Source organism: Cynocephalus volans, chromosome 3 (genome assembly GCF_027409185.1).
Source record: "Cynocephalus volans isolate mCynVol1 chromosome 3, mCynVol1.pri, whole genome shotgun sequence".
Classification (NCBI taxonomy): Eukaryota; Metazoa; Chordata; class Mammalia; order Dermoptera; family Cynocephalidae; genus Cynocephalus; species Cynocephalus volans.
This window is the reverse complement of record NC_084462.1, coordinates 27,692,059-27,710,963: the sequence shown is the minus strand read 5'-3', so window position 1 is coordinate 27,710,963 and position 18,905 is coordinate 27,692,059. Positions and strand designations below refer to the sequence as shown.

Below are 18,905 nucleotides of genomic sequence, written 5' to 3'. Positions count from 1 at the left end.
TGGGGGATGTCCAGGGGAGGGTGACCAAGTCTCCACCTACCAGCCAGCCACCTATCACCACTGTTATGGTCTTGCAGTCTTGCAGGATTCTCATGTAATCCTCTCGGGCCTCTCAGTGTGCGGGTGTAGTGTTGAGGATGATGGTAAGGAAGGGTACTAACAACTTCCTCAGAGGCAGGGGCTTCCAGCTGTGTGGAGGACTGAGAGGGGGTAAAGGTGAGCAGAGATCAGGGGGCTGGTAGTCAGGTGAGGGGAGAAGGTGATTTCAGGCCTCCCAGAAGGGCGCCCCTGGACGCCCTGAGGCGCTTTCAGACTCGGGGATGATAGTCGACCCTTACTGAGACCCCTTTTTGGTGAAGTAGGGGCGGCAGGGGACGTAGGGGCGGAATGGCCAGAGCTCCGTGGCCCGCGGGCTCACACCTGCAGTATCGATTATGCTAATACAAACCACGCCCCGTTTGCTCCCGCGCGGGGGGGGGGTGCCGAGGCCCCGCCTACTCGAATGGCCTATCGGAGCGGACGGGGCGTGGCTATGTTAATAAGGCCGGGCTGGCCACTCGAACTGCTCTGGCAGCTCCGCAGAGCGCCTAGGAGAGGCGGCGGCGGCGGCGGCAATGGAGATGGCGGGTACGCGGGCAGGTCTGGTCGCAGGCTTGCCGGTCCCGCGGGTCGTCCCCAGCCCGGACTCAGATTCGGACACAGACTCGGAGGACCCGAGTCCTCGGCGCAGCGCGGGCAGCCTGCTCCGCTCTCAGGTCATCCACAGCGGTCACTTCATGGTGTCGTCCCCGCACAGCGACTCTCTGACCCGTCGGCGCGACCAGGAGGGGCCTGTAGGGCTCACCGACTTCGGGCCGCGCAGTATCGACCCTACACTCACCCGCCTCTTCGAATGCTTGAGCCTGGCTTACAGGTGAGGGTGGCTCCGGGGCCCGACGGCCTCGGCTCTCCGTGGCAGGACCGCGCGCTGGGGACACCCGGTCCCCGCTGCTCGGAGATTCCAGCCACACCTTGGACACCCCCTCCCCCAGCCCCGAGCGTCCTCTGACCCGGCCCAACCCACTGATCCCCGACGGACCTGCGCACCTCCTGGTTCCCATTCCTGACCACCATCACCTCCACCCCCGGGCGCGGACCACCGACCTCGACCCCCGTAGGCCCACATCTGCCCCTCTCCCTGGTCCAAGCTCCTCTGCGCCCAAAGAAATGCCAGGCGTCCCTCTCGCTCCAAGACCCTACCCCATCCCCACCCTCCACTCCGGGCCACTCCACCCAAGCAGCCCTGGGCTAGCTCCCCAGCAGCCCCGGCCCAGACCCACGCTATTTCTGCATCCTGCGATCCTCCCCGCGCCCATGGTAGTCCCAATTCATAGCCCGCGTTGACTGAAACCGACCCAGTCTCCTGTCCACCTCTCCCCAATTGCCAGGACACCTTTTCTTGATCCGCTAGGTCAGGGGTGGCGGGAGGAGGGTGCCCGGTAGGGGTTGCTGCAGGCCGCGGGGGTCGGCGCCCGGGAGGCCTGGGTTGTCGTACTTGGGTCGCCGCACGAGGATGAGCGCCCGACGCTGCCCGGGACCCCTGCTTTGCGTGTCGCAGAGCGCAAGGGCCGCGCCCGCCTTCCGCTCCACGCCCACGTCCCAGAGGAGGGCACGAACCTGGGTCCTGGCCCAGTGCCCTGGAGCAAAGTTCCCCGGAGCGGAGGGGCCAGGATAAATTATCAACTGAAAACCGTAGGGGGGAAAGGGGGATCGGATGGCCTTGATCTTTTCTCTGCAAATATTTCTCTTCCTCCGCGGCGCCTCCTCCCCTTCTGAGAACCGCTGGCTACAGGGCGGCACCTGCCGCCCTGAAGGGGAGCCGGAGCTGGGGTGGGGATTGAGGAGGCGTGTTGCCTACCCCCAAGCGCGGCCGCGGCACAGCGACCCCATTGGCTGGAGGCAAAGTAACCTTGGCCCACATGCTCTGGCCCCGGGCCCAGGTCATGTTGCAACCTGATCGTCCAGGGTGCCGGACCAATGTGGAAAGTTCAAATTCCCGTCTCTTTCCCCCCTCCCCCCTCCTCGGACGTCACGAGACTGCCTGGGACAGGGCATTTAAGGTCCTGGGACACCGGATGCGGGCGCCCCGCCTCCTCGCGCTACCCCCAGGGTCTCCCATTTCCCACCTACTCTCATTTTCGGCTTCCTGCTTTATACTACACACTGCTCTACTTGGGCTGGCTCACCTCCCCACAGCCCCAACTCCAGACCATGGGTGGCCAGAAGGGAAGGTTCTAGGGAGGTGGCAAGGTAGGGGACAGAACACACCCCAAGAACTGTCCCCCTAAGAGGCCAGCTGGAGGCTGATATAACCCATCAGGGGCAGCTGGGGTGAAGAGAGCTGTGTTTTCTCCCCAAACACCCAGAATGTTAAATTTCTCTGGCCTGCCCTGGGTCAGGGACTAAGCACCAAGGATGGGGATGGCTCAGTACCAGAGAAGTCTTTGGGTTTCCCTGTTTGGTAGAGGAAGAAACTGAGGCTTGAAACTTAGGTTTGGTAGAGGATGGTGTGCTAGCCCTCAAAGACCCCAAATTACAGGGGTTCCCTGGAGAGGAGAGGATTGCAGAAGCAGAATGTCCCAAGGGAGTGACTGGGTGGGAAGGGAACTTTGAGGGAAGAGGCAGAAGGGGGATGGAGGAACTGGCCAGCCTGATCAAGGGAAGGACAGCCTGCAGAGGCCTGGCTGGGTTTCACCTCAGCAGGGCAGTGTGGGCAGAGGGAGGACTTTTAGTAGGCTGTGTTCTGTGGTTCCGTGGGCGGAAGCCCCAGGGAGGTAGGTTCTGGAGGTTCTGAGAAAGCTCTTGTTTATGGTCAGAACTGGCTAGCTATGGAAAGAGTGGTCTCAGGGATGTGGGGGCGCAAGCAGGACCCTGTTAGGGAAACTCTAAAGGGAAATCCTGCAAGGTTGCAGGGGGAGGGGTGCACAGGGGGAGCCAAACTAGGAGTTCTGAGGTTTTCCCCATCCCATCCCCAAGATGCTCAGATTTTTTTTATTGGTCATAAGAAGCTCTTGAACCCTGGCCCTAGGCATTTTGCTCCAGGCTGGGGTCCCCCCCCACAGCCTCAAATCCTTTCTTCCTGGGCTTGGTTATTGTCATTGTCTCATCTCCCAAGCCCCACCTGGGCCATAAATGTCAACTTTAGCAGGGAAGTGGAAAAGGAAGGCAAGCAGACTGGAGTGGGGCACTAGGTGATCAGAATGGGCTAGGAGGTTGCTGGGATACAGGCAGGGGCAACAAACTCAGGAGTCCCCCCCAGGTGCCACAAAAGAAGCTGGCCCAGGAGGTGTCAGAGTCTCTCCTTCAACCCCCTGCCATGTCTTCCCTAGACAGATGGTGTTTATCTAACTCCATAGGGAGGGGGTAGCCAGAGGGCCAGCGCACTGGGCTATGTACTCATTTGGGTAATGAGGCCTGTTGTCCCCTGGGATGGCAGACCCTGTGCACCTCCCCCACCCGCTGCTGTCCAAAAGCAAACATAGGAGCTCAGAGATCAGAGAGGAGAGGGGGCCCAATGACCCATGCACCCAAGGGGCTGCAGGGAGAGGGACTGAGGAGTCAGACTACCACGCACCCCCTCCACACCCCCAGGCTGAGGGCGAGGCCCCTGGAGACAGCAGGCCCGGCTTTCTGCAAGACTAAGTCTTGGAGCTTCAGCCTTCCTATCTGAGCAAGAGTTGCACAACCCCGGCTTGTAATCATGGTGAGGGAGAGGCTGGCAGGGGTCTAAGAACCTGAACATCTTGGCGTCCTGGGTCAGCTTCCTGGAGGAGGCAGACTTGGCCTGTGCCTAGCAGGATCCCGAGAGTCAAGCCCCTCACTTGTGTAGAGTGCACCCCACCATCACTTGGGCTTGATGGACTGCTAGGGTTACCATGCTATCTTCCACTGCCTACCATTCCCCCATCCTAGCTGCTTTCCTTTGGGCCTTGATGGCTCATTGTCTTACGCATACCCTTGGGAAGGGGACACCTTCCATCTCAGTCCAGATTGCCATCTTGGGATTCTGGATGAGGCAGACACCAAAAGGGCAGTGAGGAGTGACTGGCTGCTCCAAAGCCACTGCCAGTGAAGAGGTTTCCCCTCCACCGAGGCAGACCGTAGCCATCCCCTGTGCTTCACCTGGGCCTAAGGGGGCCTTTGAGGCTGATGGAGAAAAAGTCACAGGGCCTGTGAGCCCCCACCAGGTGACCTTGAGCATGTCCCTGACCCTCAGGAAGGTAATTTCCTACTCTTCTTAAATAAGAAATGGGTCTGGGAACTCTCCCGAGCCAGCCTACAAGACAGACACCTGTGAGGCCACTGGATGTTGTTCTGAGAACTGAGCTGATAAACAGGTTTCATTCAGCCTGGCTTTAGTTCTGGTGGTAGATTAACAAGCAGGTCTCTCCAGAGAACACAAAAGCTGCTGGGGGCGGAGAGAGGGAGGGCCTGAGAGGGTATTTTAAAGATCCAACTCTCAGGGTAGGAAGTTCGGGCAGATTAGGGTGAGGGGTCGGATTTGAAAGGGTCCCTCAAGTTCCAACCGTAAATGAATGCCTAGCGCCTGGGAAGTGTGGAGCCAGCCCCTGCAGAAGCCCCAGCAATCTTTCCCTTTCTCCACCACACCCCCTGACTCAGCCTTCTCCTCTGACAGTGGCAAGCTGGTCTCTCCCAAGTGGAAGAATTTCAAAGGCCTCAAGCTGCTCTGCCGAGACAAGATCCGACTCAACAACGCCATCTGGAGGGCCTGGTATATCCAGTGTGAGTGGGTACCATGGGACTCCCCAGCCAAGAGAGGCCTCCCCCCAGCCAGAGGGGTCCACATGGGGGCTGCCCAAGAAAACCTCCAGGGCCCTTAGGGCCAGCACCAGCAGAGTGCTACCAGCCTTTTGAGGAGGCCAGGTCCCCAGCACCAGGACCACTGAACAGCTTCTGATGCCCAGAGGGTCTTGGGAAATGTGTCCCAAAGGGTACTTTCCTCTCTGAAACTGGGCACAGCAGAGGTCACCCCTTGGAAGCACTAAAGGAGGCTGAGATTTGGGGAACAGTTTAAGGGTCACTCTGCATCCCATTGGTGTAGTCAGGTGCCTCGAATGCCAGGGTAAAAAGGGCATTAGATACTATCTCTGCCAACATTATCACTTTGTTAATGGGAAAACTGAGGATCCTGTATGGGTATCCATCAGCCTTTCATTGAAATCCTTACTGAACACCCAACAGGTGCCCACCATAAAGATTTTGATAGAGGGGGCCCAGAGAGGCCATGTGCTATAGTGGAAGGGACTCTGGACATAAAGTGACCTAGAGCAGGTTCCCTACCCCGTCTCTACCCCTTGCTGGCTGTGTGACTTCAGGTAAGTTGCCTACCCTCTCTGAACCTGTTTCCTCATCTGTAAAATGAGGCCAGTAGTCTTACCTTTCATGGTTGGCATGGGGACAACCGATATGAAATGGCCCAGCACTAAGTTGATGTTCAATAAATGATGTACCCTTCAGGAGGTCACATTCATTCATTTGGGGACACTCCCCTGCAGCACAGACTGAGGGGATTTGGACCAGTCAGCCCAGAATTTGGGATTTGGGACCTTCCAGCTCAGTTATGTCCTGCTGCAGGATCAAAGGCTGCACTGAGCTGAGAACAGTGCAGGAGAGACCCCACAGTGTATTTTCTGTACTGGCCCTGCTGGATTCCATCCAAGCAGAGAGAGGGAGTTTCTATTCATTTACGTGACAGGCACTTTCATAAATCATCTTATTTAAGGCTTCCTAGCAACCCTGGGAGATAGGTATTAATTCCATTTCATGGATGAGCAACTGAGGCTCAGAAGGCAAATGACTTGATCAAGTTCACAAAGCATGAAAGGAGCAGAGCTATGGCCAGATGGAAATCCAGGGCTCTCCAACTCAGCCCAGTGCTCTTTCCACCGCTCGCAGCTGGCTGGCTTCCAGTCCTCTCCTGAGTCGCCCAGCAGGGCAGTGGCTCAGGTTTTCAGCGAAGTGGAAGCTACATGCTTTTGGGATGTCTTCTCTGGGTCTCTTGCCATTTCTGAGAACTTGCATGACAGGCCGTGGCCAAACTAGGAAGCTGATAAGATAACTCTCAGGGGGAGTTAGTGTCTTCCCCCACCAAAAATTTTCCTCTTCTCTCTTACCCCCAAAGCTGGATGAGATGCAAATCCTTCACTCTGCAGAAGAAATTTCTGCTGAGAGCTGAGACATGATGCCACCCAGGGTCCCCATCCAGACAGACCCTGTTCTCCAGCAATAGCTCTCCACAAGTTTCTGGAAGGACCCCAGGTTCTGAGTCAGACAGACCTGGGTTTGAGTCAAGCCCTAGCATGCCCTGACTGTGCAGTCTTGGGAAAGTCTCTAGCCTCTGGGAGCTGAGGCTTGCTCATCTGTAAAATGGGAATAATAACAGGCCCTACATCTGAGGTTTGCTGTGAGTTTTACATGAGATCATCTGTATATCAGCAGAGCTTGGCACACAAAAGGGCTCCCTGAAGGTGAGCAGCTGGGATAGATTATTATTATTGTGGTAATAGCCACACATGGCAGGCATATAACACATGTCAGTACCCCTCCTCCTCCCTAAACACCAAAGGTTTGAAGGTGGGCTTCAGGGGAGGGGGTGGTGAGGGCTGCTGGGGGGCTGCTTGGCTCATCCCCGTCACAGAGTATCTCACCTTAGGCTCAACCCGGAAGGGCCCTGCCAGCCCTCCGCAGGCTCCTGGCCTCCGAGATCCTTGCTTTCCTGATCGACCCCTCTCTCTCCCACACTCCAAAATTGTCTTGGTTTCCTCCAGGCTCCCAGGGCACTTTGCACCTCTCCTCGGGCTGGCGAGAAGGACTTTCTACCTTGCATTATCTTGTACTGTTTGTTTGCTTGCTTTCCTTATCTCTCTGGCTAAGCTGTGAGCACCCTGATTCATCCGTGTGTCCCCTGTCACAGGATCTGTCCCAGCATAGGTGCTAAGGGTTAGGCGGGTGAATGAATGGATGAACTTATCAACGTTAAACAAAGCCTGCCCAAGCCCCAGGAAGCCACTTTGTCACAGCCCTTCCATCCAGAGCACAGGTTCCCTGGGTTGGTGGGGAGGGGAGAACCAGGCTCTGCCCAGTCAGCCCTGACTCTGGGGGCCATGGACAAATGTAATCTTTCCCGGTGCTCATTTCCTCATCTGGGAAGCCAGGGACAGACCTCTTTGAGACCCTGCTCGCTCTAACCCCCTGGGAGTCTATAGACCCAAGGGCCCATCCCTTCCTTTTCTGTCCAAGCCAGGCTCTGCAACCAGAACAAAACCCCTTCTCCAATCCTATGAGTGTCCGTTTTGGAGAATGTCCTTTAGAACAGAACTTTGTGAATGATGCTGAAAGTCCCAATAAATTTCATGTTTGGGTGGTCCCCCTCCTCTGTGTATCCATTAGTCCCAGGGGAAGTTGGCTGAGGCAGGATAGGCCCTCATGGACACCCCTGAAGGGTCAGTGATTGTCCTGTTCATCAGGAAGGTTTCTGTGTGCCAAGCTCTGTGCCAGAAGCAGCTCCCGCTCCTGCTCCCAGTGGGAAGGCAAGCCTGCAGTGAGATGACGAGGCGGGATGGACAGTGAGGTGGACCGGGCCATGGGTCTTCAAGGGAAGGAAGGTTTCCTGGAGGAGGGGCTATCCTGAAGGGTGGACAGAGGAGGGAAGGGCAGGGCATCCCCTGTAGGATAAGACCAGAGGACAGGCTGTATGGCTTCAAGGGGGGCACATGAAGGAGATTGGAAGGCGGCCAGTCATGAAGGAAGGGGCTTGGAAGCCAAGCTAAGGAGGGTGGACTATCCTGAAGGTCACAGGGAGCCATGGAGGGCTTCAGACCTGAACTGCGCTTTTAAGGAGAACTGACCCAGCTGCAGCAGGAAAAGGGGCTAGCGAGTGTGAGCCTGGAGTTAGTTAGGTCCGAGTGAGAAATGACAAGAGATGAGGGGGTGACAGAAGGTGAAGGGGAGGGGACTGTGGAAGAAATGTCATAGATCCTGTAGAGGTGAGAATTTGTGCACGGATTAGACTGGGAATGCTGGGAGTCAGTGGGGAGTTTTTTTTTTTTTTTTTTTTCCTAAAAGGAATCTTAACCCTTGACTTGGTGTTGTCAGCACCACGCTCTCCCAAGTGAGCCAACCAGCCATCCCTATATAGGGATCCGAACCTGTGGCCTTGGTATTATCAGCACCACACTCTCCCAAGTGAGCCACGGGCCGGCCCTAGTCAGTGGGGAGTTTTTGTGGAAAATTTTGGGACATCCTAGTGGAGGGTCCTAGAATTTGGGGGGAAGTGTAAGTGTGTAGAGGGGTAGAAGGTTAGCTCACCAGGGTAGCAAAAGGAAGGGACAGGCTTGGGAGATTAAAAAAGGAGCCTAGAATGTGTTTATGGGTCAAAGAGAAGGAGCCTTGGGAGAGGTCAGGATTGGAGCCTGGGAGGGGAGTTGGGATGGGAAAAGGGCTCAGGTAAGTGGCCAGAAGTGGCCTGGGAGTGGTTCTCTGGGATGAGAGTGGGCAGTGTCAAGCAGCGTGAGGCAGGGGACCCAGGGCTACCCCGGACCTTCTCAGGGAGCTCACTCCCTGTGTCCTGCGACCCCACAATCCATTCACCGAGCATTGCCTGTGCACCTGCCAGGCTCCTAAGGGAGGCAGAGGCAGTGTGGGAGGTCCATTTCCCAGTGCCTGTAGGGGAGGAAGATCTGGGAGGCCTAGAGCAGGCAGGAAGGCTTCCTGGAGGAGGAGGTGCTTAAGCTGACCCTCAAAGGCCAGGCAGGATTTCGTAGGGTGTCATTTGAGTTCCAGTCCCCTTGGGGTGGGGGATGAGGGAGCTGTGCATCCCTGACCTGGCCCCCTTTTCTCAGATGTGGAGCGGAGGAAGAGCCCCGTGTGCGGCTTCGTGACTCCCCTGCAGGGGCCTGAGGCTGATGAGCACCGGAAACCAGAGGTAGCTGAGGCTCAGATCCCGGCCGTCCATCCACCTGCCTACCCACCAAGCCTGCACCCCTCGCGTCGCTCCTGCGTCGGGCGGGATGGGCAGGCCTAGACGGGGATTGGGTGGGGGGTGGGCAGGGAGGGGGTAGAGTGCGGGTGCGATCCTTCCCGCTGAGCCCCTGCCCCCCTCCCCAGGCCGTCGTCCTGGAGGGGAATTACTGGAAGCGACGCATCGAGGTGGTGATGCGCGAGTACCACAAGTGGCGCATCTACTACAAGAAGCGGGTCAGTGCTGGGCCCGGGGAGGCCCCAGAGCTTTCCCCTGCGGCTCTTGTCAAAGCCCTGGAGGCGCTTCCTCCACCCCTGCTCCCCTGGGGCCCTCTATTAAGTCCCAGGTTGATAGCGCCACCGTGTGGCCACACGGTCTCCTGGCATCTTCCTTAAGTCCCAGGGTAGGGGGCGGGGGAGAGCTCCTGAAGTGAAATGGGGGGTCCCATTGACCTGAAGGAGCTTGTGAGTAGGGGAGGTTTTGGGGTGGAGGGATGGAGAAGGGGGCAAGGGATCCAGTGTCCAACTCTGTATGTCCCTGCAGCTCCGTAAGTCCAGCAGGGAAGGGGATCTCCTGGCCCCTAAGCAGGTGGGTGCTCCAGGAGTCTGGTAGGGAGGGGGATCACCTGGCCCCTAGGCACGTGGGATGCAGGGAATGAGAACTCGCCCTGGGTGGGCAGGGTGGTGGCTGGGGAGAGGGTAGGATGTGGGAGTGACTGCCATCCTCTGGCTGACTACCTGGGCTCCTCTCCCCTTGGAAGGGTGCAGTAGTGGGGAGACCCCAGGCCACTGAGAAAGGCCATGTGGGAGGGATGAGGGAACAGAGGGACCTAGGAACTGGGTCCCAGACAGGAAAGAGTATCGAGGACAGGAAGGGGACTCAGCTCTTTAGCCGGCCATCCTGGCCTACCTCCTGGGGGGAGTTGTTAGAGGCCAGGAGGGTGACCCTGGCCTCCCAGGCCCCAACTCAGGGAAAGGTGTGGAGGGATGTGCACAGAGAGGCAGGGGTGATATGGCAGGCCCGGGGCAATGGGAACCCTCCTGCAGCTGCTGACCATTCCGCCTCCCCAGGCGGAAGGGGGGTGGCGGCCGCCAGAGCGATGGTGCCAGCAGCTCTTCTCCAGCGTGGTGCCTGTGCTGCTGCGGGGCCCAGAGGAGGAGCCTGGCGGGCGGCAGCTCCTGGACCTCGATTGTTTCTTGTCCGACATCTCCGACACCCTCTTCACCATGACTCAGCCCAGCCCCTCGCCCCTGCAGATGCCCCCCGAGGATGGTGAGGGCCTGCGTCCAGGAAGAGGGCAGGGAAGAGGGGCTCAGGCCTACGAGAATCCAGGAAGCCAAGGGAAGAAGGGCTGGGGATGGAGGTGGGTGCCCCCACTCCACCCTGCCTACTGGGCCTGACGTCACCACTGCCCCCTCCAGCCTACGTGGGCAATGCTGATATGATCCAGCCAGACCTGACGCCTCTGCAGCCCAGCCTGGATGACTTCATGGAGATCTCAGGTGGGCCAGGCCCCTCCCCTGGGTGGGGTGGATGGGCAGGGTCAGTGTGAGGAAAGTCTCAGGGCAGCTATGAGAACTCAAGCCTGTCCCAGGCCCCTCTGGGAGGGATGATGGTCTGGGTGGTTTCTGAGGGATCTTCCTGGTCTCCCTTTACCCAGCCTTGGGATGCCGCTGATGCGGCCTCAGATGATGGCAGGGCCAGACAGAGTACTGGGCCAGGGGACCAGGGGACCAGGGGACCAGGGAACCAGGGGACCAGGGGACCAGGGAACCAGGGGACCAGGGGACCAGGGAACCAGGGGACCAGGGGACCAGGGAACCAGGGGACCAGGGGACCAGGGAACCAGGGGACCAGGGGACCAGGGGCTTTGAAGCTGCAGGCTCCAGAGACTCCGAGGAAAACAGTGAATGCTTTGTCAAAGGAGATTGGGACTCTCTCAAGGGAGATTTCTTTGGTTCTATTTATTATTTACATAATATAATGCATTTTAAACTATTCATTAAAGAACATTTCAAACATACATGCAAGTAGAGAGAGAGTAGTTCAACAAACCCCACTTAACCATCACTGACATCACCAATTTACCAACTCTCAGCATGTCTCGTTGCATCCACACAACACCCATTCCCTCTCCCATATTACCTTTAGGGAAATCCCAGGCATCATATCTTGTAAAGCATTTTCTTAAAGCAGTAGGTTTCCTTGCCTCCCTCTCTGGACCCCAGAGCCACCAAGTTACTGGTTCCTTAGTGTCCTTCCAGAAATACTCGTGTCCGTATAAGCACACATGGACAAATGTCTTTCTCTGTTTTCACAGCACACTCTTCCCCTCGTTGCTTTCTTCACTTAGCTGTAGATCTTGCAGACTGTTCCCAATATTCGTACACTCAGAGGCCTCTGGAGCCATGCTGGGAGCCAGGTGGACATCTGGGCTTAGCCCATTTCACCCAAGGCCCAGGGGCCTTGATTTCAGGGACCCCCAACTCCTTCCCCACAGGGTCCTGGGCCTGTCAGTCAAGTGGTGGAAGCCTATGGGGCGGGGACTAGGAATGAGGAACCACCCCCACCCCCACCCCTGCCCAGGTCCTGGGTGGGTGCATAAGTGTTGGTGGCAGTGCCCTGGGAGCAGACCAGCCTGGCAGGGCAGCAGCCCTGTCTGGGCACACAGACCCCCACTAGAGGTAGGAGCCAACTGCCCCCACCCAGACTCTGGGCAAAACCTGGACTGACCAGGGCTAGGAAGCAACTTCTCTCAATCCAGGGTGGTTGCTGGGTGGGAGCAAGCATGGGTCATGCAGAGGAGGTGGCTAGTGTGGTCCTCTCAAATCCTCCATGCACGGAGAGGGCAGTGAACACCAGTGTCACCAGCTGCCACTCTGATTGTCCCCAAGAGCTCCTCACTGGAGAGGTCGGGCTGGAAACCCAGTGTGTGTGTGGGGGGGACAGTAGGTCCTCTTCTAGGGACAGAGGGAACAGTAGCTCAGTGGGTGGCTAGGCCAGGGAAGCGACTTCTGTCAAGGCAGGGTGGGGACAAGCATGGGCAATTTATGGTAAGGGGATGGCTGGTGACTCAGGGAGGAGATGGGCTTGCTACCCCTGCCCCCTGCCCACACCCTCAGAATGGGCAGCAGTAGGGCTCTGGGCCCACAGCCTCCAGGTCCAGGCCCAGAATGAGGTTCTAGAACCCAGGACTCAGGAGGCTGAGTGATGAGGCCCATGGTCCTGGAGTGGGGGTGGAGGGTCAGTGACCACTCACACTGTCCCACTCAGTCCCTCTGCTAACAGAGGCAGCAGGACAGCAAGAAGCTACCTTCTAACCATGTGGCTGAGGGGAGACACACAGATGTGGGCATAGAGCAGACCCACGCACTGGTGCACATCACATCAGGGCAGGTTCACAGACTCAGAGCCACACACATTGGAACAGACATGCAGGGAGACAGATGCTACATGCAAACCACATGCTGACACCCACAGATTTAGCTACTCCAGCACAGGCCCCAGGTCTTCTGGCAAAACAGAGTCACCTAAGATAGATACACACACACACACACACGCACACGCACGCGCACGCACACACGACCCCAGCCTGTAGGTTCTGGGTTTGGCATAACCTTATCTGACCCACTCGCAGTCTCCTTAGAGGTGGCTCCTGGGAGAGGCCTGGCCAACTTTCTTGTCTAGGGGCTAGGGGGAAGGGTGGGGGACTGCAGCCCATCCCAGGCCTGTGGGGAGCTGCCAAGGTGGGGTCGGGTCTGTTAGACCAGGAGGCCTTGGGTGCTGGTGCTGACCACAGGCTGGTCAGGGTCAGAGAAAGGTGCCCGGAAGGGAGCGGGCGGGCGGTCGGCGCCCAGGCCCGGGATGTGGTCAGGCCATAGGCAGCTGCTTCCCAAAACCAGAATAGCCCAGGACTTACACAACCCACACCCCAAACAATCTGGCTGCCTGCCCCCCAGCTCCTCTAGGCTTTCCAGCCCCCTCCCACTCCTGAGCCCACCCCTCGGCTCCTGCCTGTCAGCCCGCTAGACCCTTACTTCACTGTTCGGCTCTAGTCTCCAAGCCCCAGCTGGTGCCTTTCCAACAAACCCAACTTGTCCCAGACCCAATGACCTCTGACCTCTCTCCCCTCTATCTCACCCTTGACCTCCTGCCACTCTGGGGCTCCTCCCACCCCAGACCTCCTCTCCTTGTACCCCACCCCTTGCCCTCACCAGCGCTCTCTCCGGCCTCCTTTTCCATCGCCTCCAGCAGAGCTGGTAAGGGGAGCAGACAAGGGGATGGGGAAGGGGGGTCTCAGTGTGGGGCTTGGGGGGGCAGGCTGCTTCCTGGGTTCCCTGCTCAGCCCCACACACTCCCCTGCTGTCTCCCACTCAGGCCCATCCCACCCAAGCCTCTGTCACTGCTTCCCGTGAGTGAGACAGAAACTCTCGCAGTTTCACAATCTCCTGTGGAAGCCCCCCCACCCCCGCCAGCCGCCACCCCACCCGCCCAGCCTGGGGACAGGGTGCAAGGCCTGCCATCCTCCCGTTCCCCAGCCACAGCCTGTGCCATAACTGCAGCTGCCCTGTGTGTCTGAATTACAGATTTCTTCACCAGCTACCGCTCCCCACAGACGCCCATGCCTTCGAACTTCCCGGAGCCCCCCAGCTTCAGCCCCACAGCTGACTCCCTCTTCAGCAGTGGGATCCTGGGCCCAGAGGTGCCCCCGGCCTCCACGAGCATGGCCCACCTCTCAGGACATAACCGCTTGCAGGTGAGCTCACCCGCCCTGTACAGCCCTGCCCAGCTCGCCTGGGAGCTGGTCTGGGCCCCGAGCATGCCCAGGAAGTATTCAGGCTCCTCCTGAGTGCCCGGTCTTGTGCTTGAGAGGCTGGAGGGGAATAAAGACCCCCTCTCTGCCCTCTAGGAGGGTTCAAGCCCTCTGGGGAGGAAAGACCCTGTGAAGCAGAACTGGAAGAAATGGCTGTTGGGGAGGCTGAGGGCACAATGACCATGGTGCAAGGCGCGTCCAAGGGCTGGGATGCTGCGGAGGACTGCCTTGAGGAGGGGGGATTCTGGACAAATTAGTGAACAGGTCAGATTTGGACAGAAGAGACTGGTAGAGGTCAAGCCAGACGGAAGGAGCAGCAGGAACGATAGCATGGAGACAGAAAGCTGAGCACATGTGTTCAGGAATCAGTGATTCTGCCATTTTGGCTCAAGAACCCCCAGGGCCAATTCAGATGTTGCCTCCCTACTGCTGGGCTAGAGGGCTTGTGCCTCCATCATCGGACTTTTCAGGCACTATTGTAGTTGATTGTTGAGGGGTCTCTCCTCCACCAGTGAGCTGGTTGCTGGAAGGCCCACGTTTTCCTCCCCACTGTGTCCTCTGTACCTAGACAGTTCAGGCACATAACAGCATCAGCAAAGTGTTGTCCAGAGAGTGAGCAGGGGTGTGTGTGAATGAACAAGTGTACAGATGGGTGGGCGTGTTGGTGAGTGGACAGATGCTTTGTAGGAGGCAGTGGTACACGCATCTGTTGGTAAATAAGATGGGTCTTCAAAAAGTTCATGGAAAGATTGGTACTATCTTTTAATTCAATTTTTCCATGAACTTTATGAAGTATGCTTGTATTTAGGTAGGTGAGTGGTTGGTTAGCTGGATGGGCTGGTGGATGGATTCAAGATGAGTGAATAGTTTGATGGATCGACAAATGGACTGGTGGGTGGACAAGTGACTGGTGAATGTACAGATAGTGGATGGATGTCTAGATTATGGATAGGTTGGTGGATGAAGGAAATAAGAATAGATGGATGGATGCATTGGTGAATGGGTTAATATCAGATGGGCTGGTGGAGAGATGGGTAGATGAGCTAGCTCATAGGTAAGAGAATAAATAGGTAGGTGAATGGATGGAGGATGGATGAATGGATGGACTAGTAGATGAGTTAGTGGATGGGTGGATGGAAGGATGGATGGATGTCAAATGGATGGGTGGATTGGTTAATTAATGGATTAGTGGATGAGTTAGTGGATGGATGGATAAATTATTTTCGGTGGATGAATGGATGGGCAAGATTGATGCTCTTTGTCATGCCTACTTTGTGCATAAATGTATTCCATCGTCCTCTCATTAGATTATCATTTCCTTGGGGTGTGTGTGTGTGTGTGTGTGTGTGTGTGTGTGTGTGTGTGTGTGTGTGTGTGTGTGTGTAGGCAGGAATCATTCCTCCTGTCTCTTACCAGTGCCCAGTCCTGTGTGTGTGTGTGTGTGTGTGTGTGTGTGTGTGTGTGTGTGTGTGTGTGTGTGTGTGTGTGTGTGTGTGTGTGTGTGTGTGTGTAGGCAGGAATCATTCCTCCTGTCTCTTACCAGTGCCCAGTCCTGTGTGTGTGTGTGTGTGTGTGTGTGTGTGTGTGTGTGTGTGTGTGTGTGTGTGTGTGTGTGTGTGTGTGTAGGCAGGAATCATTCCTCCTGTCTCTTACCAGTGCCCAGTCCAGAGCTCAGCAGGCAGGAGGCTGCCTGGTGGCCACAAGGTCCAGCGTTCTTGCCTGCTCTCTGAGTGTCTGTCTGTCCCCCAACCAGGCTCGGAACAGCTGCCCTGGTCCCTTGGACTCTAGTGCCTTCCTGAGCTCTGATTTCCTCCTTCCTGAAGATCCCAAGCTCAAGCTCCCACCACCTCCTGCACCCCCACCTCTCCTCCAATACCCTCCCCCTACCAAGGTGCCAGGCCTGGAGCCCTGCCCCCCACCTACTTTCCCTCCCATGGCTCCTCCTGTGGCTGTGCTGCAGGAAGAGCCTCTCTTCTCTCCCAGGTTCCCCTTCCCTAGTGTCCCTCCTGCCCCAGGAGTGTCCCCACTGCCCATTCCCACAGCCTTCCCACTCACCCCACAGGCTGTCCCAGGCCCTGTCCCCACCCCCTATCCCATAGAGCTGCTACCCTCAGGGTATCCGGAGCCTGCATTTGGGCCTTGCTTCTCCGTGCCGCAGGGCGTGCGGCCCCGAAGCAAGCCCCCCATCCCATCCCCTAGGGGACGAAAAGCCAGTCCCCCCACCTTGGCCCCTACCACTGCCAGCCCTGCTGCCACTGCTGGAGGCAACAACCCCTGTCTCACACAGCTGCTCACAGCAGGTGAGATAGGAGGAACAAGGTCGCCAGAGGGGGACATGGGGACCAACCTCAGAAGCAGGGGTTCCTGTGCGGGCCCGTGAGAGCACAGGGTGAAGGTTAAGGGGCAGGCTCACGGAGGGGCAGAGTGGCGAGGAGTTAGGGACATGGGCCCTGCACCTGAAAGGAGTGTGGGCTATTGGGAGATGAGGGCTAGGGTCTGGAGAGATGGTGGGGCTGGGGCCAGCCCCAGCGGCCCTCACAGTTCTGCCTGTGCACAGCCAAACCTGAGCAAGCCCTGGACCCACAGCTTATGTCCAGCCCCCTCCTGCGGCCCCCAGGGTCTCCGGTAAGATGCTGGGTACTGGGAGGTGGCTGGGTGGGAGCCCAGAGGCTTTATTCCAACTCTCCACTCCTCCACCCAGCAGGAGACGGTCCCCGAATTCCCTTGCACCTTCTTTCCCCCACCACTGGCCCCTACACCGCCCCGGCCACCTCCAGGCCCAGCCACATTGGCCCCTCCCAGGCCTCTGATTGTCCCCAAAGTGGAGCGGCTCTCGCCTCCAGCACCCAGTGGTAAAGAGGGGTTGTGGGGTTTGGGGATTCTAGGGAATAGAGGGAGGAGAAAGAAGAAGGGGGGACTATGTCCAGGGCCAGGATGAGAGGGACAGGGCAACAGGGACCCTCTCCCCTGTACTGCTCTGCCTGTGGGTTTATCTGTCCCTGCCACAGGCAGTGAACGGCGGCTGTCAGGGGAGCTCAACTCTGTACCAGGCCCAGGGGCTCTGAGTGTCTGCGTCTCTCCCCCTCAACCCATCCTAAGTCGGGGCCGTGCAGACAACAACAAGGTGGGCACCATCCCCTCACCCCAAGATCAGTTTGCTGCCCCCAGGCCCAGGCTCCCTCCTAGGCTTACCCCGCTGTCTGCTCCCCAAGACTGAGAATCGGCGCATCACACACATCTCCGCGGAGCAGAAGCGGCGCTTCAATATCAAGCTGGGGTTTGATACCCTTCACGGGCTTGTGAGCACACTCAGCGCCCAGCCCAGCCTCAAGGTGAGCCCCCAGCCCAGGATGGCAGCCCTGGACGCCCTACCCAAACCAAATCCCAGGGCCCTCCAGACACTCCTGCCTCCTCCATGCCTCAGTGGGTCCCAGGGTGGGGCAGCCTGCAGAGCCTGAGCCCACACTGGTGACATCCGCAGGTGAGCAAAGCCACCACGCTGCAGAAGACAGCCGAGTACATTGTCATGCTGCAGCAGGAGCGGGCGGCCATGCAGGAGGAGGCCCAGCAGCTGCGGGATGAGATCGAGGAGCTTAATGCGGCCATTAAGTAGGCAGGGTACAGTGGGTGCTAGACCAGAGGGCATGCTGCCTGACTCCCACCCCCTGACCTGCCCCCTGCCCCCAGCCTGTGCCAGCAGCAGCTGCCTGCTACAGGGGTGCCCATCACACACCAGCGTTTTGACCAGATGCGAGACATGTTTGATGACTATGTCCGGACCCGTACACTGCACAACTGGAAATTCTGGGTAGTATCCTCACTCGGATCTGTGGCCTGGGAACCGTAGAGGGAGCAGAGGGGTGAGCCCCAGTCAGACCAGGCTGTGCCTGAGACTGCAGGCTCAGCTCCACAGGTCAGGCAGGCTCAGAGCTGCTCTCAGGGAATGGGGCTCTGGTTCTGCCCCCCACTTCCAGGCCATTGTCATCTTGGCCAGCAGGATTGCCCAGTGATGGGCTGGGAGCAGAGGGGGAAACTAAGGGAGGAGCCCCTGGGTAAGGGGAACCACAGCCCTGCCCTCAGGAAGCCCCAAGTGCAGATGGGAGAACCTAAACTCTGAGTGACGTGCTGCCTAGACAAGACACAGAATCCACTCCCTTACTTGGCTCAGGGGTCAAGTACTTGACTGAGCCGGGGCAGAGAGCCCAGGGCTGGGGGACAGTCTAACACAGAAGAAGGGCCATGGAGGAAACAGGAGGAGGAGGCTGAGAGCTAGAGAGCTGAGCAGGCCTTGCCTAGCTGTGCAGGATGGGAGGGGGGCTGCAGTAGGAGTCCTCAGGTTTCAAGGATAGACAGTGTTCAGGCCCTTCCTTCCCCTGGTTTGGGTCAGGTGTCAAGGCTACATGTGAGGTGGTGGGTGTACCAGCTGGACAACAGACCTGCTCCTTGACCTGGCCCAGTTCAGCATCCTCATCCGGCCTTTGTTCGAGTCCTTCAATGGGATGGTGTCCACGGCAAGCTTGCACAGCCTCCGTCAGACCTCGCTGGCCTGGCTGGACCAGTACTGCTCCCTGCCTGCTCTCCGGCCAAGTACGTGTTTAGGCCTTAGGGCAGGGGGTTGCACCCAGCACAGACGCCAGCTCCAGCCTGCCTTCAACACGGTTTTGGCCTCCCCACCATGCCCCTTGGATGGTCCTCGAGCCACCAAGATGACTGCGGGCCAGGGTTCTGGGAGGGGCTGGCACTTGCCAACTAGGATCTCTCTTTCCCCCTTCATCTTTAACGTCCCTTTGACTTCAGCATCCAAGGCTAGGGCCCTGACCCCAGGAGATGTCTCTCTTTCTCTCTCTCTCCAGCTGTCCTGAACTCCCTACGCCAGCTGAGCACATCTACCACTATCCTGACTGACCCAGGCCGCGTACCTGAGCAAGCCACACGGGCAGTCACAGAAGGCGCCCTTGGCAAACATTTATAGTCCCAGCCAGACCCTGCTGCTCACCCAGCTGTCCCAGTGCTGCCTTCCCTGGGCATGGGATCCAGGGACAGCTTCCGGGCACTCCCTTCCTGCCCCAGGCC

General features: G+C 58.0%; 1 protein-coding gene across 4 annotated transcripts; it reads left to right on the top strand.

Annotated features, from left to right (window-relative positions):
* The first annotated feature begins 614 nt into the window (after positions 1-614).
* On the top strand, positions 615-18,892 carry MLXIPL (MLX interacting protein like). Of its 4 annotated transcripts, none has more exons than XM_063091308.1 (17): positions 615-913; positions 4,676-4,782; positions 8,901-8,983; positions 9,166-9,255; positions 9,563-9,607; positions 10,090-10,291; positions 10,441-10,521; positions 13,606-13,775; positions 15,586-16,132; positions 16,390-16,457; positions 16,534-16,684; positions 16,841-16,956; positions 17,045-17,164; positions 17,314-17,441; positions 17,520-17,643; positions 18,290-18,419; positions 18,686-18,892. In XM_063091308.1, exons 1-17 carry the CDS (start codon positions 615-617, stop codon positions 18,802-18,804), a joined length of 2,580 nt encoding a protein of 859 aa, XP_062947378.1. In that variant the 3' UTR covers positions 18,805-18,892. The 4 variants fall into 4 exon arrangements, with proteins under 4 accessions (XP_062947378.1, XP_062947382.1, XP_062947379.1 ...); XM_063091312.1 differs by having other exon boundaries at positions 621-913; positions 17,051-17,164; positions 17,371-17,441; XM_063091309.1 differs by having other exon boundaries at positions 621-913; positions 17,051-17,164.
* The last annotated feature ends 13 nt before the right edge of the window (positions 18,893-18,905 follow it).

Excerpts from the sequence above, each read along its gene's own strand:
- MLXIPL (XM_063091308.1), top strand. The coding sequence starts at position 615 with ATGGAGATGGCGGGTACGCGGGCAGGTCTGGTCGCAGGCTTGCCGGTC. Across the intron at positions 4,783-8,900 it reads GAGGGCCTGGTATATCCAGT|ATGTGGAGCGGAGGAAGAGC; the intron begins GTGAGTGGGTAC and ends CCCTTTTCTCAG. Across the intron at positions 17,644-18,289 it reads ACAACTGGAAATTCTGGGTA|TTCAGCATCCTCATCCGGCC; the intron begins GTATCCTCACTC and ends GACCTGGCCCAG.